At 60.3% G+C, this 24,455-nt stretch overlaps 1 protein-coding gene across 1 annotated transcript; it reads left to right on the top strand.

Annotated features, from left to right (window-relative positions):
* The first annotated feature begins 1,497 nt into the window (after positions 1-1,497).
* LOC118501453 (solute carrier family 22 member 11-like) lies at positions 1,498-21,991 on the top strand. The gene is given in 14 exon segments (XM_036030022.1): positions 1,498-1,803; positions 2,112-2,161; positions 2,164-2,268; positions 2,346-2,514; positions 4,217-4,340; positions 5,568-5,683; positions 7,275-7,308; positions 7,310-7,353; positions 7,355-7,904; positions 8,725-8,816; positions 9,825-10,056; positions 20,627-20,813; positions 21,082-21,283; positions 21,775-21,991. Coding segments are annotated over 14 exon segments (2,364 nt in total). The 5' UTR covers positions 1,498-1,561.
* Positions 21,992-24,455: the final 2,464 nt, after the last annotated feature.

Raw genomic sequence — 24,455 nt, forward strand, 5'->3', positions numbered from 1 at the left:
TTTATTTTTAGACAGAGAGGGAAGGAGGGAGAAAGAGAGGGAGAGAAACATCAATGTGTGGTTGCCTGTCATGTGGCCCCTACCTGGGACCTGGCCTGCAACCCACGCATGTGCCCCGACTGAACCAAAGACCCTTTGGTTCACAGGCTGGTGCTCAGTCCACTGAGCCACACCAGCCAGAGCAGAGCTCAGGCTTTAGAGTCTGATTTGAATCCTGACTCCGCTGTGTGACCTGGGGCAAGCTGCCTGCCCTCTCTGAGCCTGTTTCCTTGTCTGGGGGCATTAGCACCACCCTTCTCCTGGGCCGTGATGAGGAGTGAATGAGAGGGTGTCAGCAGCACGGTCGGCATAGAGCAGAGCAAGCAGCGGTCCAGGAGAGGCCCCGGGGCGGGGCTGACTTGGCCCCTCCTCACACCAGGCTGCACTGGTGGGAGACCCTGGGTCATGGTGGCATGACTTTGTGACCTTACTCATTTCCCGACCCTGTGCACCTGCCCAGCTCCAGGGCCCACAGAGGGGCTTCTAAGGGATGCCAGGAAACTGTAGGCTTGGTTTCCACCCTGGGGGAGCTTACGATCTAATAAAGGCCACCTGGAACCTGGAAACAGAAGCTTCCCAAAATAGCGCGGTCTGCGAGCTGGTCTCCCAGTGCTGCCTGGCGGAGGCGCCGGGGAAGGAGGGACTGGTCACAGGCTCGCAGGCGCTCCACCCTGACCCCTGCCTCCTCGAGGCCAGCTGGGAGGTGGGCCTTTCCCTGTCCTCGCCTCTGTGCTTCCGCAAGATGGACTGAAACTGTCCAGCATGCGTGAAGGGGGTGGGGGGCAACTGTTCCCTGACCGAAAGGGCCACACATGGAGGGTTCTGACAGCTTGAGATCTGGGAGCTCGGTCAGCCGGCCGGCAGGGCGCTGCTGTGGGCGCTGTCACAGCGGAGCCTGCCTCTCTCACCTGGGCCCACGTGGAGACCCAGCCTTGACCCGGGCTGCCAGGCGATGGCTGCTGTGGGTGTTTCCTCCACAGCTGTGGTTCAGTAGCATCCCCGTGGGGCAGCTTGCTGTTTTTTACAAAATCTACCTGGCCTTTGCATGTTGGAAGGCCAGAGTGCTTCAGGCACCCCAGGCAGCCTGGGCACAGGGAGCTCTGTCCCTCAGTGTCCCCAGAGCGGCGGGGCCCCCAGGCAGTCCCTCCTGGGAACAGGGTGAGGAGGAGCTTCTGAGAGCGTTGAGGTCACCTCGGACTGGCTGGGCTGGTTGCTGGTCAGTGGCTCAGCCCACCTGTCCAGAGAGTGGGTTGGGTGCAGGCCCGGGGGCCCTGTACTTGCTAGTGGTTCCTGGCAGCAGGCCGGGCACCCACCGGCTCCCTGACCACTGTGCTGCCCCGCCCCCATCCCCACCAGGAGACCTGCCCTGCACGCTGGCAGCTCTGGCCATGGCGTTCTCCGAGCTCTTGGAGTGAGTGGGGGTGGGGGTGTCATCACCCCCTCCCCCCTGCTGTCTCCGTACCCTCCCGAATGCTTCTGTACTTCTCGGCGGCCACCCCCTGGCCACCGCTGCTGGGCCCACATGCTAGACAATGGCTCTGAGTCCCCTGTGGCCCTCACACCCAAGGCCCTCCTGGTCATCTCCATCCCACCGGGCCCCAACCACGGGCCCCACCAGCGTCAGCGCTTCCGCCAGCCTCAGTGGCAGCTCCTGGACCCCAACGCCACAGCCACCCACTGGAGCGAGGCAGCCACGGAGCCCTGTGTGGACGGCTGGGCCTACGACCACAGCACGTTCAGCTCTACCATCATAGCCGAGGTGAGGCCTCCCCACCCACCCCGTAGCTGTCCTCCTTCCTGGCCTCCCAGGAAGGGCGGAGCGGGACTCAAACCCAGGCATCCGATGCCAAAGTCCATTTCTGACCAGGAGGCCATGCTGCTTGCGGAGAGCAAGGCGTCACTGTTTCCATGACACACACACGCTGCGCATGCTCCGAGGGCTGGGGAAGGGCGCGCCGCCAGCACTGACATGCGCGCCCACAGCGGGGCTCCGGCCGGCACCCCAGCTTTACTCCTCCGTGCCCACATCCCGGGCTCCTCTCCAGGCCCCACTGTGCTTGCTCCCCAAACAGGTTAGGGCGGAAGTTGAGGCGGAGCTGGTGCTGCCTGCAGGTGGCTGAGGCCACACTAGTGCCATCTTTGCCCCAGGTTTCCTTCTCTATTGTGGCCTCCGATTCTTCAGCGCTTTTGGATTGGCCAGAATCTTCCTGACCCCAGGACACTCAGCGAGTTGCTCGGCCCACCCCCTGCCATGGGGAGGTAGGGGGGCGGGGCCCTCACCCACAAACTACCACGTTACCTTTCAGTGGTAGAGTGGACCACGACCCACAGGCGGGCTGTCACAGTGACGATGCTGGGGTGCAGCTACAGCGCAGGCCACGTGGCCCTGGGTGGTCTGGCCTTTGCCCTGCGGGACTGGAGAGCCCTCCATCTGGTCACATCAGCACCCTTCTCTGCCATCTTCCGGATACCCTGGTAGGTACGGTGTTGGGCCTTTTCCCTTGGGGATTGCATCAGTGAACAGGAGGGGGACCTAGATGGGAGGGGGCCCCTCAACCCCGCCACCCTGGCTGTCCATGAGTCCAGGAAGCTGAGAGCCCTGGAAAGGGGTGATGTGAATGGGGCCCTCAATGGGGAGAGACGGTTTGGGGGTTCAGAGTTCCAGGGAAGGCATTTCAGCCAGAGGTCTGGGGTCCCACCCAGCCCACTGGCCTCCCTCCCATTGGCATCAGCACCCCCACACGCAGCGGCCTCGCCTGCACATCATTTGTGGAGCCTGTGGGCGTGCGAGTCATGAGGATAGGCATCGGATATGGAAAGATGTCATGATCACTATTATTTTGGTGCCACAAAAACCCCTGAGGCCTGCAACTACAGCGGGACCTCGGGACCTCAGAACTCCTGGTTAATTCGATCTGGAACTTGTGAGGAGTGCTGAAACTGACGAGGGCTGAAACTGACAAGTACCAAACTAGGAAGCGCTTTCTCTTGTGGGGCAGCAGCGTGACTCACACACGTTTTAGCAAATGTGACGAGTCCCGAGCGAGCACCGAGGGCTCAAACATCTTTTTCTCGTGAAAATGCAGCAAGTGCAGAGTTTGCCGAGTTCTGGAGCCGACAGGTACCGGGGCACGACTGCACCCGCCTGGGGCGGGGGGGGGGGACTGGAGTAGGAGACATGGGAAACACACACGAATTCAGGTCCCCGTGCCTTCTCTTGGGCCCGTGAGTCGGCGGCGCTGAGCTCACCTGGGCCCAGGGAAGCCCGCTGTGGGTGTAGGGAGTCATTCGGGCTCGCTCACCACATCTCAGGCACTCCCTGCACTCCCGCCCCGCGCACGGCAGACACGTCAGCAGACAGAGCCACTGACCACGTGCAGTTTCACTGCATACACGGGATCCCTGAGCAAGGGCGAGGGCCACCCTGGTCGCACTGATTGGCTGTGCCCGGGGAGCTGCTGGTACCACCAGATATGTGTTACCATTTCTTCTAACGAGGGAGGGATGTTATCACCAGAGTTTTCAGCTGAGGGCTGAGGCCTTGAGAGGGCCAGCCGCTTGCCCAAGGCCGGGCAGCTGGTGAGGGCCAGAGGCAGGATGGGAACCTAGGCCCGTGGGCTCTTTGAACCACTGTCCAACTGCCTCCAGAAGTTTCTCTTGGCTTCTCTGCACGCTGGGCAGAGATCCTGCTGGCCGGGGAACTGTGCCCCTTTCACCAGGGAGGCCCTTCCCCCTGCCGACCTGCCCCGAGGCTGGGAAGAAGCAGACTTGTTTATAAGACCATTCGGTCCGGCTGGCAGTGTTTTTAATGCGTGGGTTGTTTTTTTTTTAGTTCAGCATGATGTCAGCTTTCCGCCACGACAATGGCCCCAGAGTCAGCCTGTGCCCACGCAGCCTGGGCGCCTGCTGCGTGCACTGCCCAGGTGGGCAGGATCCGGCTTCCAGGGAGCCAGATGGGATGGTCCTGGGGGGAGGGCTCTGGCCCTCGTTCCGCAAGTCTCAGAGGACTGCGTCTCCCGGCCTGGCGTCAGCGTTGCAGAGGGAGCTGCGGCTGCCTTCTCCTCCCTCCTGTGGCGGGGGCGGGTCTGCTGCCTGCCATGCCCTCCGCACCGGGCCTGTGGGGTGGGCCCGGCACGTGTGGGGAAAGCAAAGACCCAACCAGGCTGTTCTCTAACAGGCGGCTGCCAGAATCCACATGAAGGCTAATGAGTCCTGGCAATCCGGACCGAGCCCTTCAGGAACTCAGAAACGTGGCCAGGATAAATGGCGTCAGGGATGCCAAGAAGACACTGACCACAGAGGTGAGGTGCTGCTTTTTGTGACCCAGAGTGTGGGATGTGGCTGGGAAAGGACACCTGCTGATATAGTATCAGCATTATCACCATCTTCACCACTGCCCACTCCCCCACCACCTCCATAACCACCACCATTACTGTCACCTTCACCATCTCTATCATCATCACCACCACCACCACCACCATCATCACAACCATCATATCACCACCATCACCAACACCAGCACCATCACATCATCATGGCCACCATCACCATCACTACCACCACCACCGACCATCACCACTGTCACCTTCACCACCATCACTACCACCACCACCATCAGCACCACTACCACCACCATTAGCATCACCATCATCACCATCACCACCATCACTTCTACACAAACATAACTACCATCACTACCACCAACAGTAACACCACCACTATATCAACAGCGTCATAACCATGCACACCCCCACCATCACCTTCACCACCCCATCAGCACCTCACCAGCAGACCACAACTATGAACTTCATCTGCATCACCACCAGCATCACCAGTACCACCACCACCATCACCATCAGCATCCCCACAAAGCACCATCATCCCCATCACCGTTACTATCGCCGACACCTTCACCGCCATCGCTACCGCCAGTAACAATATAACTGTTACCAACAATACACCCTCCTCCCCACCTCTGTCATTCACCACCCTAATGCACACGCACCGCACACCCGCCTCAGGGGCCTCCCTGTGTGTTTGGGGATGGGATGTTCTTATCCAAAGGCAACTGTTTCAGGGCGGTAGGTGTGGGGAGGATGTGCAGCCAAAGACTAGAGGACGCAGATCGCCCAGAGGCAGGAGGATCAGGGAAGGCTTCCAGGAAGAGGCAAGTTAGAGCTGACCAGGGCTGAACTGAGCACCAGGCAGGCGGAGCACAGAGGGGCAGCAGGAGGCTGGATGGGCCCTTGGGGTGCAGAGAGGGGCCAGTACGGCTGGAGTGGGCCGGCCCTGACGTCAGCCTTGATGAGTGAGGAAGGAGGGAGGGGTTCTGCATAGTAGCTGCCAAGAGCACCCCGCAGCCCGGAGCGCAGAGGGCCGGAGCCGGGACTTGAGACTCCTCCTCCGAGGGCCCTGCAGTCTCCAGAGGTCAAGCCCAGGCTCCCCCACCACTCTGGACACCATGCCCTGGCCTGGAGGTGGGGCGGGGCCACAGGCCCAACACTCACTGTGGTCCTGTGCCCCCCGAGGTGCTGATGTGCGCCATGGAGGAGGCGGTGGCCTCTGCAAGGGCCTTCCAGTCGCCGCTGGACCGGTTCCGCGTGCCCACACTCTGTAGGAGAAGCTGCTGTCTGTTATCGGTGAGGCATGCCACCCCTATCTACCCTGCTGGGAGCAGAGCTGTGGGGGGAGGGGAAGTGATGTTGTGTGGGGCCCCTGCAGGCCTCTGGGGGTGAGTCTCAGGCTGGGACAGGCAGCTCCTCCGGAGGCAGGAGTCCTGGAGGGCAGGGGACAGGCAGTATGTGCTGATGTGGCCCGGAGGCCAGCTCCTGCTGGGGGGACCCGGGGCCAGGCTGACAGCACAGGCTGGAGGGAGACCCCGGCCCAGCAGTGGCTGAAGCGGCCCCTGCGTTTCAGCAATGGATTCAACCCAACAGCACACTTCTCTGGGGCGGGGGGCACGGGGCCCCTCCTTACCTCTCTGAGCCACCCTGAGAGATAAACTCATTCACACGCACAGGTGGGGCCAGAGGGAGCCAGAGTGGCAAGTAACTTACTCAAGAGGAAAATCAAGAGGACAAGCAGGCATTGGAACACAGACTGAGCGGCCTCGTCCCCAGGTGTCACCTGCAGGCCCCACATGGAGCGTGGGACCCTCGCCTCCCCACCAGGGAGCCCTGCCCTGGCACCCGAGGGGCCTGGGACTGAGAAAAGCCCCCTTCATAAAACACATGCAGTCAAAGTGGCTTCTACGGGAGCATACTGAAAAGTGAGAGTCAGATTCAGCGGGGACTTACCTTGAAATAAAATGAAAGATTAGGAAAATGTTTATTTTATGCTATATTTAGCCACACACATATTTACGAGGACATTCGCTACATCTTAGATCAGAGAGTGGATCAAATGCTTTTTAAAAAAAAGACTGTGCCCTGGCTGGTGCAGCTCAGTGGATTGAGCGTGGGCTGCGAACCAAAAGCATCGCAGGTTCGATTCCCAGCCAGGACACATGCCTGGGTTGCAGGCCATGGCCCCCAGCAACTGCACATTGATGTTTCTCTCTCTCTCTTTCTCTATTTCCTCTCTAAAAAAAATAATAAATCTTTTAAAAAATGTTTTTAAAAGATTGTATTTATTTATTTTTAGAGAGAGGGGAAGGGAGGGAGAAAGAGAGGGAAGGAAACATCCCTGTGTGGTTGCCTCTCGAGCGCCCCTTAAAGGGCTGGAGACACCAGACCTTCCGTTTCTAAGGAGGGACAGCCCGGCCCCGCCTCCTCCACCGAGACTCTGAGACTCCGTTCTACCATGAGTCCATCTTTTAAGACAGGGAGAAATGGGCCACCGCAGAGGGGCAGAGGCCTCTCTGGGGAGCAGAGCCAGAGCCGGGCCGTGGCTCCAGAAACAGAGCCAGAGGCCAGAACAAGAGGACGCTCAGCCTGCCCCTCTGAGTCCCTGTGCACACGGCCGGTCAGGCCTTCCCTCTCGTCGCGGCTAGAAGGCCACCCGGGCCTCCGCCCATGGCCCAGCCCTGGGACGGGTGAGGCCACTGCCCTCCCCACCCCTTCCTGGGACAGCCCGACCCCAGGGGGAGACACGGCTTACATTTGGTAGCTTCGGCGGCTCTGGCAGTGACACGCTCAGGCTGGGCTGTGTCCTCCGGGGGCAGCCTCGGGTCAGCGGCTCGGTGGGGGCGCCCTCTCCTGGCGGGGCAGGGACCCGACCCGGGCTTGGCCCTGCAGCTTCTCCCTCGTGATCGCCTTCCCCGGGCTGGTCCCACAACCTGCAGAACCTGGGAGACGCCGTCTTCCTCCTCCGGTCCTCTCGGCGCCGTGGACTTGCCGGGCCGGGCCGCCAACAACTTCTCGCTCAAGTTCTTCGGCCGCCGCGTGACCCCGGCCAGCTCCAGGCCGCAGCGGGCCTCTCGTCCTGGCCCACGTGCTGGGCCCACAAGGCGAGGCCAGGGTGGCGAGCGGGAGCAGCCAGGGCGCCGCTTGACCGCCGGGGCCCAGCTTCCCTGCCCACGGCTTGGCTCTGCACGGACCCACCCGGGCCCTCCTTCCCCTCCCCCATCCTCAAGGCTGGGCGGGCCCACTGTCCCAGCTCTGCCCGAGACTGTCACCATTACAACCTTTGCCATATCATCTCGGGAATCCAATCCCCAAGTAGCTGCTCCCTGTCTACCGGAGGAAGCTGAGGTTCAGAGTGGTGACGTCCACGTGCCCAAGATCCCCTCCGCCTGCAGGTGTCCCAGCCAGGGGCTCGAGCCTGCCGGGGGGGCGGGCGGAGAAGGACCGGGGAGGCTGAGACAGGCGTTGGGTTTGCTGCAACAGGAGGCGGGAAAGGTGCCTGGAGGCCAGGCACCCAGCCGGGTGAGTGTGATGTGGCATGCAGGGAGCCAGGCGGCTGCCGAGGGCCTTTGTCGGCCTCTTTTATTTTGGAATGAGGCTGCAGGGCCCTGGAGAGCCTCTCTGTGTGCCCTTTGTTTCTCAAGGAGGGAGACTGGGCCCTGGCCTTGTGGCTCAGTTGGTTAGAGCATCATACGGATATGCCAAGGTTGCCGGTTCGATTCCCAGTCAGGACACACAAAAGAATCAACCACTGAACACATACATAAGTGGAACAACAAATCAATCTCTCTCTCTCTCCCTTTCTTTTCCTCTCTCTCCCTAAAATCAATAAATACAATAAAAAAAATGGAGGGAGACTGGGACAGAGGCAGGGATGGCTGGAGTGTGGCCTGGACCTCAGCTTCCTGGAGAGGAATGCTGCTACCCACCCATGCTGTCTGTGAACCCCGGGAGTCCCCACCGTCAGGCCAAGGGAGAGCGAGAAGGTGTCTGGGTACCTGGGCCCCGAATGACCCTCTCCTTCACGGGAAGGGCCCAGGCTCTCAGGCCCCGAGGAGTGCTGCCCGGCAGCCACCTGGTAGGAGGCAGGCCCCCTGTGCCGCCCTCAGCCGCCCCACCGTGCTCACCCACCCCAGACCCAGCTGCCTTCTTGCCTTGCCTCCCCCGCCCCCAGCCGCCTCCATGATGTCACCCGGCCCTTAGTCCCCATCTGAGCCTTGCACGGCCCGGGCCTGCCTTCAGCCCCCCGAAGCCTTGCAGACCCAGCGCCTCAGCCCCGGGCTGGCCAGGCCACCTCTGGGGCTGACCCCACCGTCCTCTGTGCCTCTGCCCGGACTTGCAGAGCCTGTGGGCAGTCCCGGGGAAGGGCTGTTTCCGTGTGCGCCCAACCCGCTACCCTGTCTGCGAGGCTGAGCTCTTCCCAACCTCGCTGCGGCAGGCTGGGCCGCGGGCTGCACCCCGAAGGGGCCGCCAGACCTGGGGGTGGGGGAGAAAGGGACACCCCGGGAGGGTCCGTGGGGAGGCCGAGGAGGGCCGGGCACCCGGGGATACTTGGCAGAGGGCAGAGGTGGACCCAGCTGCTGGCACAGAACTGACCGCACGGCCCCGCTCCCTTCCCCCGAGGCCGTCCTCAGCCAGGGCCTCCCAGAGCAGCCGGTCCCCAAGCCCTGCCCCAGGAGCCCGCCCGACAGCAGGGCCCCCAGCAGGCAGGCCTCCCGGCCTGTGATGAGAAACCACCCTCTGTTCGGGCAGGACCCGGTGAGGACACCAGCAGCTGCCCTGGTAGAGTGGGGACCCCCACCCACCCCCCGCTGCCCCCTTGTCCCGGCAGAGTCCCCTCCTCAGAACCCGAGGGTTCCAGGGGACACAGACGGAAAACAGGTGGTCTCAGGTTAGACCTCCCCCACACCGGGCAGCTGGGTAGACTGAGGCTTCAGGACTTAGTGTCACGGGACTTCCTCCACAGGAGGTCAGGAGTGGACCGCAGCCCCCTGACTTCCAGCCCCGTGTCCCCCCTCACTCATGACGCTCACTCACACACGTGTCCAGCCTCCCATTCATTTTCTTGATGCACACGGACTGACTTTGTTGATACCACACAGAAAGCGCAAGCAGGCAACTCAGTGGCACAGCGGGAGCCCCGAGGCCGGCCCCCACATTACCTGAGACCAGAGTGGAGTGGGCCCTGGATAGTTCCCATGAAGGATGCTGGATGTTCCCGGGAAGCAGAGGCCCCCTTTCTGGATGGGAACATCTAGGTGGGCTCCATGGAGGGGGTGACATTAGGGAAGGCCCTGAAGAGGGCAACTGCTTTATTCCAGCTTTTCCTCCCCTGGCATCATCTCCTGACCCAGCCCAGCGTTCCTCCCCACTCTTGGGTGAAGCCCTCCCTTCTGAAGTGCCAACAGTGACGAGGGTGTGGGCCATCCCTTGTGCCCACAGGATGACAGCAGATGGCTTCTTGCAATTAGTAGGTCAGCCCGGGGCTATGTGGGGCCCCCTGCTGGGTGTGCCCCCCCCACCAGGCCCGGCCCCTGCTGCCTGCCCTCTCCTATAGTGCTCTCCCCATCTTTCCAGTCTCGTCCTGCTCTTCCTTCCAGAGACTCAGGGAATTCCGCTCCCTGCCACTACCCAGGACCTGGAGGAACAGCGAGGGACTCCCTCTCACACAGGGGTGCGGCTGGGCAGGGCCACAGATGCTGCGGCTCCCGGCCAGGGACACGTCCTGGCGAAGAGGGCAGTGCCTGGCTGGGCTCGCCTTCAGGATGGCAGCGGCTGCGGGGGGTGGCAAGGCTTGTGTTTATGGAACCATTTAATCCTGACAACACCCTGCCAGGGAGAGACCACTGCTGTCTGCCTTTACACCAACCTCAGAGAGATGAAGCAACTTATTCCAAGTGTCACGGGCGGCGGTGCCTTAGGCAGGAAAACACGATGATGGTTAGAGCCCAGCGGCTCTGCAGCCAGAATGCCTGGCGCTAAATCCCTGTCTACCCGGGCCTGCTGCTCGGCTTTCGCACCAAAACTGCCTGCAGAGGGACAGTGTCCGCCGTCCTGGTCGAGTCTTCCCCCGGAGAACTCCGGGCCCAGGCAGAGCCATGGGTGAGTTCTCTTGGACCCTCCGGGAACCAGCCACGCTACCGTCCTGCATGTGCTTGGAGAGAGGAGAAATGCGGGAACAGTCCTCAACCTCATCTCACAATCAGGGCCGCCTTTACGTTTCTGCTTCCTCATTCGTAAAACGGGCGTTAAAAAAAATTAAAAAGAAAAAACCAGCCCAGCTGGAAGAGTCGTTTCTGGGTGTGATGCGTGGTTACAGGGAAGCACCCAGGACAGGCCCGGGCCCTCGGCACGAGCTCACCTGGGGCCGCTGCCCTGGCCGGGGGCGGTGCTCACGCGGAGCCCGAGCCGGCCAGCGGGGCAGGTCCTGAGTGACTATGGTGCTAACAGCTGGCGCTCAGTGGGCCCCTCCTGCTTCAGCACAGCCCCCCGGCCCCGCCCGTGTCATCCGACGGCAGCCCCACACGGCGCTGTCGTGTGCCATCTCACCGTCAAAGCGATGGAGACACCGGGGAGGTTGCGTGACTCATTCAAGAACGCAGGGATGCTGGGACTTCACTCACTCTGTCGCCGCATTTGATTGGTTGTGTCCCAGCGGTGTTCCAGGCTCCGCCCAGTGCGTGGTGGATGAGCCCAGCCCCGCGGAGTTTGCGCTGCCGCTGGGGCACTGGACTCCGGGTCCCACCCTCCCCGCTGTGAAGGTGCACCAGCCGCTTCACCACTCACCGCTGCCCTCTGTTGCTTATTCTGGGGGGGGGGGGGGGGGGGGGGGGGACAGCAGCAGCAGCCAAGGGCAGCCAGTGAGCGGCAGTCAGCCCGGACAGCACCTGGTTCTAGGAGTTCTGCCTGGGCGGAGCCCCTCTGGCCAAAGATCCCTGCAGGAGGGACCCGCCTCGTCTCCATTCAGAGGGCCAAGCCACTCAGGCAGCCTCGAGGGCCGGGTGTGGCCGGGCCAGGCCGGCTGCTGCCCTCCCCACTCTGGTCAGAGCCCCTGCCTCAGCCCCATCGGGGCCCACCTGGCTGCCTTCGGTCTCCACACCTTCACTCAGCGCCCTCCCCTCCCCACCAGAACCTGGCTCTGCAAGGTCCGCACCCCAAGCTTCTGGAGCGGACCCCAGGACAGACAGGGGCAGCTCCAGACAGACCTGGGTCCGGTCTCTCCCCCCACTTCCAGAGTCCTCACCTGTGAAGAGGGAGCGACCACAGAACCTTCCTCTGGGGGGGAGGGGGCAGCAGCAGGACTCACGGCTATGAGCGCAGGCCAGGCTCCAACAGGCAGAACCGCCCGCAGCTGCCCGAGATGGGTGTTGAGGTCACGTCCTGCCCCGAGGCACCTGCTGAGGAGGCAGGTGGGGGCAGGAGTCCAGCCCAGGGCTACACTGGCCCTAACAGGGGCTGTGTTCACTCTGAGAAAGGGTGATTTTTTTTTAAATCCCACCCGAGAATATGTTTATTGAGTTGAGAGAGAAAGAAGGAGAAACATCGAGAGAGACACATTCGGCATGCACCCAAACCAGAGATTGCACCCACAACCCAGGCATGTGCCTTGACCGGGAACCGAACCTGCAACCTTTTGGTGCATGCGCAGTGCGCCAACCAACCCTGCCCGCCAGCCAGGGTGACCCTGCTGGTGAGGGGGTGTTCCCTGCCCTGGGGTCACGGGGACAGCAGCCTCACACACGACAGACACCCGGCCCTGCGCGGAGGAGGTGGGCTGCACTTGATCCATTGTGGGCACGCACGGCGGCACACCACAGGGGCGCACGGGGATGCGCACAAGAGCAGGGGGCCACCTGGGGATGTGGGAGGAGGCCCTGCACCACCCTGGGAGTCAGGGAGCCTGGTCCCAGAGGGGGGGTGTAGTGGGCTTGTTTGGTGATTTCACAGGTTGGCAAAAAACTAACACATGGAGAACAGGGAGAACAGGGTCCCCTGGGCCCCTGGATGGGAGCGCTGTTTGGCCAGGGGACCTTGTCCACAGCAGCAGGCCGGGGACAGACACTAGCAGTCAGGCCATTCGAGACCCTCCTGGTTTTGTCCGGTGCCAAAGAGCATGTGACACGGGCCTTAATTTTGGCCTCGCACCTCAGGGCACCTTTTGGTTGCTGGTCTGTCTCAAGGGGCCACCTTTTCCCAGTTCACGCAGAGCCTCTCCAGCAGCAGCCTGGGCTGTTGAAACAATGGGATAACTGAGGCCGGCCACCTCTTTGAGAGGTGAAGAAGCTCAAGCCCGGAAGGATGGGGTGACGTGCTGAGAGTCCCATGGTGAACCCTGGCTGGATGCCCAGTCCAGGGCTCTGCCCGGAACACCGAGTCCCTCGGCCTCCCCTGCAGTGCTCCGTGCCCGGTTAGCCTCGGTCCTGTCCCAGAGTGACACCTTCCCTGGGGATCTGCCCTGTAGACCACGGCCCGCTCTCCTTGACAACACGGGGAGACCTCCAGCCCCAGGCTCCCCACCCTGGGCACCCCAATTCCCTCTCACACCCGAGGCACCCCAGACCAGTGACACTCAATTCCAATCAAACCCCCTGACTGTGTAACACCCTCTGGTGTCTGGTGGTGACCATCGTACTTCCCCCGCCCACAGGCCCCTGTGGGCCCCCAGCCTCCCTTCACGACTAAATTCTAAATGATTTAAATGACACAAAGCATATTATTGTTATCATAGAGTTAAATTAGAAATTAGTAGCAGAGCAGTATCCAAAAAGACCCCTTAAACTAAACAACACTCATCTAAATGACCCATCGCTCAAAGAAGAAACCACAACTTCCGGCCAAGGTGGACGCGTAGGTAGACACACTGTGCCTGCTCGCACAACCGAGAGAAGGACAACAACAAACTGAAACACAAAAAACAACCCGAACTGCCCGAAAATCGAACTGTATGGAAGTCCAACAACCAAGGAGTCAAAGAAGCATTCGTCCAGATGGGCAGGAGGGGCGGAGCCAGGAGCCAGGTGGGGAGAACTCGCAGGGAGGCAGCAGCTGGCGGAGCAGGCGGTCCCACATTTACGTGCAGACAAACCGGGAGGAACAATTGGGGAGGGAGACAGACTGTGCAACCCAGGGTCCCAGCGCGGCGAGATAGAGCCTCAAAACCCCCGACTGAAAACACCTGTGCAGGTTGCAGCGGCAGCAGGAGAGACTCCCTGCCTCACAGGGCAGTTCGTAGGAGAGACCCACAGGGTCCTAGAACGTACACAAGCCCACTCACCTGGGAATCAGCACCAGAAGGGCCCACTTTGCTTGTGGGCAGTGGGAGAAGGGACTGCAAACAGGCAGAGAACAGAGCAAGCGCCATTGTTCCCTCTTGGGCCCTCCCCCACATACAGCGTCACAAACCAGCGACTGGGCTGCCCCGCCCCGTGAACACCTGAGGCTCCGCCCTTCACTAGTAACAGGCGTGCGGAGAGGACAGAAAAAAAAAGGGGGTGGGGGCCAAATGAAAGAACAGATCAAAGCTCCAGAAAAAGTACAACTAAGCAACAAAGACATAACCAACCTATCAGACGCAGAGTTCAAAACACTGGTAGTTAGGATGCTCACAGGAATGATTGAGTATGGTCGTAAAACACAGGAAAAAGTGAAGGCTATGAAAAGTGAAATAAAGAAAAATGTACGGGGAACCCACAGCGGTGGGAAGGAAACTGGGACTCTAATCAATGGTGTGGACCAGAAGGAAGAAATAAACATTCAAGCAGAACAGAATGAAGAAACACAAATTCAAAAAAAATTAGGAGAGGCCTAGGAACTTCCAGGACAACTTTAAATGTTCCAACATCCAAATCACAGGGGTGCCAGAGGGAAAAGAGGAAGACCAAGACATTGAAAACTTATTTGAAAAAAATAATGAAGAAGAACTTCCCCAATCTGGCAAAGGAAATAGACTTCTAGGAAGTCCAGGAAGCTCAGAGAGTCCCAAAGAAGTTGGACCCAAGGAAGCACACACCAAGGCACATCATAATTACATTAGCCAAGACTAAAAATAAGGAGGAATCTTAAGAGCAGCAAGAGAAAAGGTGACAGTTACTTACAAAGGAGTGCCCACTAGACTATCAGCTGATTTCTCAAAAGAAACCTTGCAGGCATGAAGGGGCTGGAAAGAAGTATTCAAAGTCATGAAAGGAAAGGACTTACATCCAAGATGGCTCTATCCAGCAAAGCTATCATTTAGAATGGAAGGGCAGATAAAATGCTTCCCAGATAAGCTCAAAATAAAGGAGTTCATCATCACCAAGCCCTTATTATATGAAATGTTAAAGGGACTTATCTAAGAAAAAGAAGCTGATCTAAATAGGAACAGTAAAATGACAACAAACTCACAACTATCAACAACCGAACCTAAAAACAAAAACAAACTAAGCAAACAACTAAAACAGGAACAGAATCACAGTGGAGATCACATGGAGGGTTATCAGTGCGGGCAGAGGGAGTAGGGGAAAAGGTACAGAGAATAAGTAGCACAGGTGGTAGGTACAAAACAGACAGGGGGAGGTTAAGAATAGCATAGGAAATGGAGAAGCCAAAGAACTGATATGTACGACCCATGGACATGAACTAAGGGGCGTGGGAATGAGGGTGGGAGGGGGTGTACAGGGCAGAGGGGAATAAATGGGGGGAAATGGGACAACTGTAATAGCATAATCAATAAAATATATTAACAACAGAAATCCCAAAGGAAATTAGAAAATGTTTTGAAATGGATTTATGACACATCAAAATTTGCAGGACGAAGTTAAAGCAGTGACTAGAATGAAGTTTATAGCATTAAATGCCTACATGAGAAAGGAATTCTCAAATACATCAACTTAAGAAATCAGAAAAAAGAAGAGCTAATTCCTTAAAGTAAGCAGGAGACAGGAAATAATAAACAGCAGTAATCTGAAAATCATAAAAGAGTCGCTGAAACCTGAAGCTGGTTCTAGGGAAAAGATCAATAAAATGTATAAACCTCTAGACACGCTGATCAGAAAAAAGAGAGAAAAGACACATCACCAATACCAGGAATGAGAGAGGAAGCATCACTACAAATCCCACAGACGCTGAAACGATAAGGGACTATCATGAGCCAGATTTCACCAACAGATGAGATCGCTTAGATGCAATTAACAAATTTCTTGAAGGATAAAATGACTACAGCTCACTCAAGAAACAGGTAACATTGTTAGCCCTGTATCTAGTAAAGAAATTGAATTTGCGATTTAAAACCTTCCCAAAGAAACAACTCCAAACCTGGATGGTGTCACTGGTTAATTCTGCCAAACATTTAAGAAAAAAAAAATTCTACTCAAAATCCTCCATACAGTTGGAAAAGAGATAACACTCTCCAACTCATTCGATGAGGCCAGCATTAGTCAGCTACCAAAATCAGAAAAAGGCATTAAAGGAAAGAAAACTGTGAGTCAATATCTCTTATAAACATAGAGACAAAGATTCTTAACATTTAGGAAAAGTCTCAACATTTAGAAAATTGAATTCAACAATATACTGTGTTTAAAGAGGCAGCACATCATGACCAAGTGGAGTTTAAAGACTTTTTCATTATTGATTTTTAGAGAGAGGGGAAGGGAAGGAGAAAGAGGTGGAGAGAAACATCCATACGAGAGAGAAACATCAATTGGCGGCCCGTCACACATGCCCTGACCGGGGGACCGAACCCACACCCCAGGCACGCGCCCTGACTGGGCCGTCAAACTGCTGACCTTTCCCCTCGTGGGGGGATGTCCAGCCCACTGAGCCGTGCCCATCAGAGCACCACGTGGAGTTTATTGCAGGACTGAGAAGCAGGTTTAACACTCAAAAATCAAGGTAGACAAACAAAATTATTAACAAACCATGTGATCATCTCCATAAGAACAGCATTTCACAAATTCAGTATTTATTCCTGATCGATGGCATGCAGCAACCTGGGAACTCGGGGACTTGCTCAGCTGGTGAGGGGCATCTGTGGACACCCTGGCGGCCACATCCCGCCCAGCGGTGGGGGGCCGGGTGCTTTCCTGCGAGGGTTAGAACTGAGTCTCATCACTTCCGCTCCGCATCAGTCCGAGTCCGTGCAATGAGGCGAGAAAAGCTAAACAGGAGGCCCACAGACTAGAAAGGAGGGCAAACCCTTCGTTATTTGCAGAGAACGGAACTGTAGAAAACCCTAAGAAATCCACGAAAATGTTCCCAGAAATAAGTAATGAGTTTGCGAAGGCTGGAGGCTACGGGGTCAATACACGAAACTCTGCTGTACCTCTGTGTGGTAGCGACAGTCAGAAACTGAACAGTCAGAAGACATCACTCCACAACAGCACGGGGGGAGGGGGGGAGTGGTGTCTAGGGATAAGTTCAAGGAAATAGAGGCCAGCTCTGTGCACTGAGACCCACGACACACTGCGGAGAGACGTCAGTGAAGACCAAAATGCACGGAGAGACGGGCCATATTCATCGATGGGAAGACTCTGTGACCAAGGTGTCCATCCTCCACAGAGTCATGTACAGGTTCAGTGCACTGCCGGTCAAACGCCAGCCCAAGGCGCCTGGCCAGAGCACGCTGGGGTCCTGGGCCTGGCACAGAGGGTGGGAGTGGGGCACCCAGGGGCCCCTCAGGCCTCACCAGGCTCAGTGAGTGGCGGTGGGGGCTGCAAGGACCACCCCTGAAGGAGCACCCTGGCTTCTCTATCCAGTCGCACGCAGCCTGCACAAGTCTAAGAGCTGAGAATGGACTTGCTCTCGGACGTACAACTGTCTTGGCTTAGGAAAACCCCTTGAGTGGGTCAGGTAGGGAAGGTGAGGCCCCGAGGACACCTGCGTCTGCAGGAGAAAGAGCAGCACAGGAGGGGGCCGAAGGAGCAGCTGCCTGTGGTGGGGGAAAGCAGAGGAGACAGAGGGTTGGGGGGGAGGCTGCCGGGAGAGGCCAGAGGCCGGAGGCCAGCCAGCAGGACTGTGAGGTTCCACACAGGCTCCGATGCCCCTGTGGGCCCCTGGAACCCGGAGGATTCAGAAAGTGGTGCATGTGTGTGGCATCTGCGTGCACACGTGTGAGCACGCGAGTGTACCTGTGTGCAGGCATGCTGCATGTGCGTGTAAATAAAGGCTGGGGCTGACACTGGCTTTCCAGGACACAGCTGCATCCAGGGTAGGAACCCAGGGAGAGTCACAGCCCTTGGAGGACAGACTCTGGCACGCTCCCATAGCCCGGAGCCCTGCCCGCGCCCCCCTCCCGGACCTCCCTTCATCGTGCTCAGACAGCCCAGGTGGGAGGGGGCCTGCAAGCTCGTCCCCAGTGTCTGCATTACGGGTGTTCTTTCTTAGAAAGTTAGAATTCTTTGTTAAGGCCACAAGCAGACATGAGCCCTACGTGGAAACCTAAATCACGTTCCAACCCGGATTTGCCACAGCCTCTCCGCGGTGCACAGTCAGGCGCTTGTCCTTTGAAGGGCAGATGCCCTGCCCGGTCTGACCCTGAGCCTGCTCCCCACCCTGGCCCCGCCCCCGTGGGCCCTCCTCACAGCAGCCTCCCAGGGCTCCTGGGTGCCTCCCGCTGTCCTCCTCAGAAATCAGGATGATGCCTTGGCCTGTGTGCCTCCGTCAGCTGGGCGTCACCCCACAAAGCAAAAGGTCGCTGGTTTGATTCTCAGGCAGGGCACGTGCCTGGCTCTGGGTTCGGTTCCAGGCGGGGCGTGCACGAGAGGGAACTGATCGATGTCTCTCTCTCACACGGATGCTTCTCTCCCTCTCTCTCCTTCCCTCCCCCTCTCTCTCTACAAATCAATCAATTAATCCCTTAAACAGTGAAGGTGATGGTGATGGCAAGGACGATGAGGAGAGCACTGATGTGAAGCACTCACTGGCTGCCAGGGACCTTTCTCGCTGGTGGTCCTACATAAACCCACTGAGTCCTCTCAAGAGCTTTATAAAATCAGAACTCTCGTTACCCCGTTTTACACAGGAGGACGCCGAGGCACAGAGAGGTTAAGCCCCTTTCCCGAGGCCACACAGCTTGGTCAGAGCAGGGATTCGGATGCAGACAGCCAGCTTCAGAGCCTGTGTGCACAGCCCTCGGGCCGGGTGCCGCTCAGTCCGGGGATCCTTGGGGTGTCAGGGGCACGGCCGGCCGGCACTGGCCGCTGCAGTCCCCGGCTGTGCGCGCCTCGTCCCCAGAAGCGGAAGAGAAGGCTGCTGGTTGTACCGCGCATGCGCACGCGGCCGGATTCCGGCCACCGTGTTTCCCGGTGAAGTGGGAGGGGTTTTGCTAAATGTTTCCCTTTCCCCAGCTAGTCCTTGCATCCACCTGAAACTAGTCTTGGCCGGCTGCGGCTCACAAAATCGGAAGGAGACAGCTTTCGGCAGGAGAACCAGGCCCTTCCAAGATGCGGCTGAACCAGCATCCCGGAGGACAGGCCGGGGCTGGGACAGCGGGACCGGCAGCCAGGAAGAGGGGCCCTGAGGCACAGGCCCCACTCTCCCCCGGGACGCGGCACAGGGGCCGGGGGCGGGGTTTGCAGCCGCCTCCTTAAAGGGTCCCAGCCGGTCCGGGTCAGCCGCGGGCAAGGCCCCCACGGAGACGGGCAAGGTCCAGCCTGCTTGTGCAGCGAGTCACGACCGGTCTGGTTCTGACGGCAGGCGAACATCTCTCGGTTGAATTTTAACGTGAAATACTGTTTGGACGCCGGAAGGAGTGTGAAGTTCCTTTGGGGAAGGAGGGCCCGACCTGCAGGAGCCGCCAGGCGCACGGAGAGGAAGGAGCCCGAGGGGCCGCCCCACGCCCCCCTGGGCCTGCATCGAGGACATGTGTTCAGTGGGCCGGAGGCATCCGGGCGGGGGCTCCTGGGAAGCCCGGATGGAGGTGGCTGCGGCCAGGGCTGCAGCAGCTCACCCGAGGGAGCCAATTACAGCCATGAGAGAGTCAGCCCCAGGCCTGGGCCGCCTGCCTGAGATGGCGTGGGGCCAGTGGCCCGAGACTGCCCCCCGCACCGCCACACAGCCTCTGCGTGGGCAGTGGGTACACGTGGGGGGCCGGGCCTCAGCCTGTCCCCGGAGTCAGGGGCTTCGAGGCCACAGAACAACGCATTTCCACGTAGCCGAAGCCTGGGACGGCTCTGGGGTGGAGCCAGGGACAGGCAGCAGGGCTTCTGCTGACGAGTGCCCCCTGGGTACCTGGCAGGTGCCACACACAGTGCAGCACAGGTGGCAACGGGCGGCTCCAGAAGTCAGCTGGGGGTCGGCTGCTTCTCTGTCCAGGAAAACCTCTTATTGGACCTTTGCCCATCGCCACCATCATCACCTGAATCACCACCAGCTGCACCAACACCATCCTCATCAAGCAGGGAGGCACCCCTCCGCTGTTCCGTGAGGAGTTCTGAGTTGAGCCTGTGGCCACCTTTGGGTCACATTTGTTCCTACGAGGAGTGGGGCCCTTGGGAACAAGCGACACCCAGGACATGAGAGGGTCTTCAGAGGGTCTAGAGAAAGAGTTGGGTTTGGGGTCTCATTATCCTGACTTTGACACTGGGGTGACCAGAGAAGCGGAGGACCGTCGGAGAACTACCACATTGCCAAGTGGGCCACGAGGCCCATTTTACAGATGAGGATATCGAGGCCCCGGGAGCCCAGATTCAACTAGAGACCAGGAAGCCCACGTGGCCTCTCTCCGGCCCTGCCAGGGCCCCGTCTGCACGCTGGGTCCTGCTCTGGGCACAGTTTGGGGACAGACAACTCAGACGCAGCCCTGGGAAGCTTGCAGCCCACTAGCTGGCAGAGGGAGGAGCTCAAGGCTGGTGCAGCGGGAGGGGCTGCTGGGAGGCGCACAGGGACTGGAGCGGGAGGAGCTGCTCCAGCGGGGGGCTTGCACGGAGGCAGGAGCCCCCAGGGAGACAGCACCCCGGGACACAGCACCCCGGGAGACAGGGCGCAGGGCACTGGGGCTGGGCCCAGGCCATGCGAGGGAGGCAGAGAGCAAAGGTGTTAAGGGTGGGCTGGGAGGGGAGGGCTCAGCGCCGGGGCCGAGTCTCTGGAGCACGAGCGGGTCTTCGAAGGCTCCAACCAGGGGTGGCAGGTGGCAGCTGGCAGGTGCCTTCCAAGGGGCCAAACCAGAGTGGCCTCTCAGGAGGGCTGTCCCACCCGGAGGAACCCCCTCACGGCGACAAGGGGCAGGAGGTGAGGACGGGCTCAGACGCTATGTTAATGCTGTGTCGCAGGTTCCGGGAGCCCAGAGGCACGAGCAAACTGAGCTGGCTGTGGCTGCCGCCTCCTCCGGGCGTCCGCCTGGATTCAGCCCGCCCCGCAGGCCACCCAGGGACTGTCTGAGTCATGGACAGCACATCCTCCTGCTGGCCTTCCTCCTGCCTGGCCTGGCACCAGAGGCAGCTGCTGTCACCACAGGACGTGGGGGCTGGGAGGAGTCACGGTCTGGCAGAGAGAGGTGCTCACACAGTGAACCCCCAGGTTCCCCCACCAAAAAAAACCCCAACCAGGTTGACAAACAGCCTGCCTGTGTCCACTCCCGGAGTTATGACATCCTCCTGCTAATAATACCTCACGATCACCCGGGCTGGCCCAGGCGGGGACACTGGGTCTTCCACAGCACCACCTCCCGTCATCTCCAGGGTCACCAGCTAAGCCAGTGATGGCCACCCCCCACGTCTCCACCCAGCTCCCACCCTGCACCTGGACCGGGACCACTCGGTGACACCCCGGCTCTGCAGTGCAGCAGCCTCCCTTTCTGCGGGGTCCTCACCCCACGTCCTCGCTGCCCTCTCATCTGCCATCCCAGCCCTCCCCCTGCACCTGCACAGCCCAGCCGCCACACCTGTCTCCACCACCGTCACCAGGCCGAGCCCAACTCCCTGTCCACGGTGCGCCTGGCCCTGGCGGCAGGACAGGGCGCCGCCTGCACTCTCACCCAGTTGCCCTCTCCCCAACGCCAGCCCTGCTTCTGCTCTCACTGGCCTCCCAGGGCCCCCAACTTCACAGCCACTAGAGGAGCTTCAGGTCCACGTGCCGTGTCTGCACACCCAGCCTCATCTCCTACAGCCCAGTGCAGCTCCTAGGGCCCCTCGGAGCTGGACCCCGGCCCCTCCCACAGCCTCAGGGCCTGTGCTCCCCCGACGTCCCCCTCCTCCTGCAGACATTGTCAGGTTTTCCCCGAGCCCGGGGTTTCCATCAGCACCCAGACCGGGGCGCATCTCCCACCATCGTGAGAACCCGGTGCCGGAGACGGCTGTTCCCCTGCACCCTCCCTTCCTGCGTGCCCACCGGCCGCCATCTCCGGGGGCCTTGGGGCCGGTGCTCACCTGTGGAGCATAAATGGAGCCCAAGTGTCACGCCCTCCCGTCCCCTTCTACAGCTTGACGCCCACGGGCACAGCCACCGTGCACCCGGCGGCCGGGGCAGAGCCGCAGGGCTGGGCAGCCTGCATCCCCATCTCGGCTGGGAGGGGAGCCGCCCACTGGTCGGCCGCAGCCATCCGGAACGCTCCACGATCAAGAAATACACTTCTGCGGTGCTGGAAGCACGACTCCTTTGGGGTTCGCGTGGGGCAGCAGCCGGCATCACCCTGGTGAACCGGGCCACTCCCCATCTGGCGACCACTTGGCCATCGGGCCTCCCTCCACGAGCTGCCTGCACGTGCGGCCTCCCCTTCCTTCCGTCCAGTATCTGGGCCACCCCCTGCTCCACCGCAAGCCCGCTGGCCGCGGCCCTCGAGGATGTCCAGCTGCCCGCCCAGGGGTCAGTTCCAGTCCCCACCCCACACCCTCTGTCAGCAGCACGTCACCACGTCAGATGCCGTCCCCTCTGTCCCTGGGGACACCGCTGCCACCCTGGTGACTACCTCGCTGGCTTCGCCCGCACAGTCTCCCTGGCTGGACCCTCCACGCCCTGAGCTGCCGCAGCGGAGACCAGGCCCACCCTGGCTGGTGTGGCCGCTTGGAGCGTCGTCCCACACAGGAAGGTTCCAGCCTCGACCCCCGGGCAGGGCACACGTCTAGGATGCGGGTGCGGTCCCTGGTGCAGGCGCGTGCGGAAAGGACCTGACAGTGCTCTTCTCTTGCACGATGTTTCTCTCTTTTCCCTCCTCTCTCCCTCCCACTCTCAAAGGCACTGAGCAAATGCCCTCGGGTGACGATAAAATAAAAATAAATAGAAATAAACATCGGAGACCAAGGGTCTGGCGTGCAACCTCACAGCCGCTGGGTGAGCTCACCCAGGCCGGGACTGGGAAGTGCCCCTGGGCCCTCAGAATGCTCCGTCCGCAGCCCCCGCCCCCCCCCCCCCCCAGGGCTGGCTGGCGCCCCAGGCCCCACCTGGGTGGCTAACAGCCACCTCCATCTCACCATGTGCAAAGCCAGGCCATGGACTCCCCCTCAACCTGCTTCTGTCCCCACCTGTGTCTCCAGCGGGAAGCTGTCCTTCCCACCCCCCCCCACCCCCAGCAACTCACATCCAACCCCAGCAAACCAGCACACCCCGAGGGCGGCCCTGACGCCCTGCCTCTGAGCCTCCTCTTCATGCCTGGGGAGCGCACGCTGCCTCCTCTGGGGGGGCCCTGCTCAACCGGCCCCTGCCCAGCGCACTCCCCCCGAGCGGCCCCCGGGGGGCTCGTTCTTAGCCGTGTCACCGCATAGTGTCGCCCATGTACGCACCTGCAGGTGCTGGCCTGGGGCCGCCCCGCCCTTGTGTGTTCCCGCCCTCGCCTTCGGTCTCGCCGCGGCGGCCACATGGGCCTCCTCACCACTCCTTGTGCACCCTGGGCACGCGCCCACCCCGGGACCTGCCCGCTTGCCCTTCTCTCTGCCCGGAAGGCACTCCGCCCGGGCATCTGGGTGCCGTGTCCCGCCACCCATTCAGGTCTCTTCTGATGTCACCTCCAGAGACACCGTCCCTTACTCTGCCCCTCTGCCACTCTGCCGCTCTCCGTGGAAGGACTGTTTCTGTTCAGCACATTGCGTCCACTTAATTCTTGGCCTGTGTCCCCTCCCCCGCCGGCACGTCCTTCCACAGAGCCCACGGCAGGGGCTTTTCTCGTGTGTTCACGGCTGCTCCTCCGGGGCCAGGAGCAGGAGCCGGGACGCCTTCACTCAGTGAACCCCCTCCCCCCCGAACGAACGAGCCCCCACGATAATGAGAAGAGCACGCCGCACCCTCCCGGAGACCGAGGGGATGACCCCGCCAGGACAGGGGAAGCGGTGGTTCGGACACAGGAATGGCCTATTTAGGCACAACCAGATGGCCGTTTGCAGTGACAGGCATCGATGCTGAGGTTACAGTCCCCGAGGCGTAATGGAAATGACCATTTCTGCGGGGTCTCAGAAGGGCCGAGGGGCTGCGTGAACCCGACCAGCGAGCTGGACAAGGTGCTGGACACGGGGGCGGGGAGGTTCCCACGAACTCTCGGCTGAGGGTGTAATGAGAAGCCGAGACACCCGCTCCGTCATCCATCTGACCCGGACCGACTGCGTGCCTACTGTGCGCCGCCAGGTTGCTCCGGGTGACTGAGACACGGCGCTGCACAGAACGCGCCACCTTTGAGGAGTTCACGGGGCGCTGCTGGGCAGCCGGCCAGGAAGGGGCCGGACGAGGAGTGGCGAGGCCGCGGGGTGCTGGGCAGGGCGGCGGTGAGAGAGAAGCCCGCAGCTCCTCGCGCCCGGGACAGACCCGGGCCGCCCCACGGCCCTCGGAGACCAGGCTGCTGGCCTGGCCTCCGGCCCGCAAGGGGCAGGGGCTGCTGGCCTTTCGAGTTCGCTCCCTCAGATCCGGGTTAAACTTCCACTAGGAAATGATTTCTGACCCTCGTTCCACAAGTCCCGCCTGGTCACACTTTAATTCCAGTCATGATGACTTAGGTCTCCACTCTCTGCCCGTCCCAGTCCATCTTCTCCCGGTGACCCAGGGTCCCCTGCGTCTCTGGGGAAGTGCCAGTAGCTTCAGGGTCACCACGCCCAGCCTCAGGTCCCAGGGGCAGCCAATCAGCGTGACCCCCGCCCCAGGAGTCAGCCAAGTGGAGGCGCCCTCGCTGCCGCCGGGCAG

Source organism: Phyllostomus discolor, chromosome 6, assembly GCF_004126475.2.
Source record: "Phyllostomus discolor isolate MPI-MPIP mPhyDis1 chromosome 6, mPhyDis1.pri.v3, whole genome shotgun sequence".
Taxonomy (NCBI): domain Eukaryota; kingdom Metazoa; phylum Chordata; class Mammalia; order Chiroptera; family Phyllostomidae; genus Phyllostomus; species Phyllostomus discolor.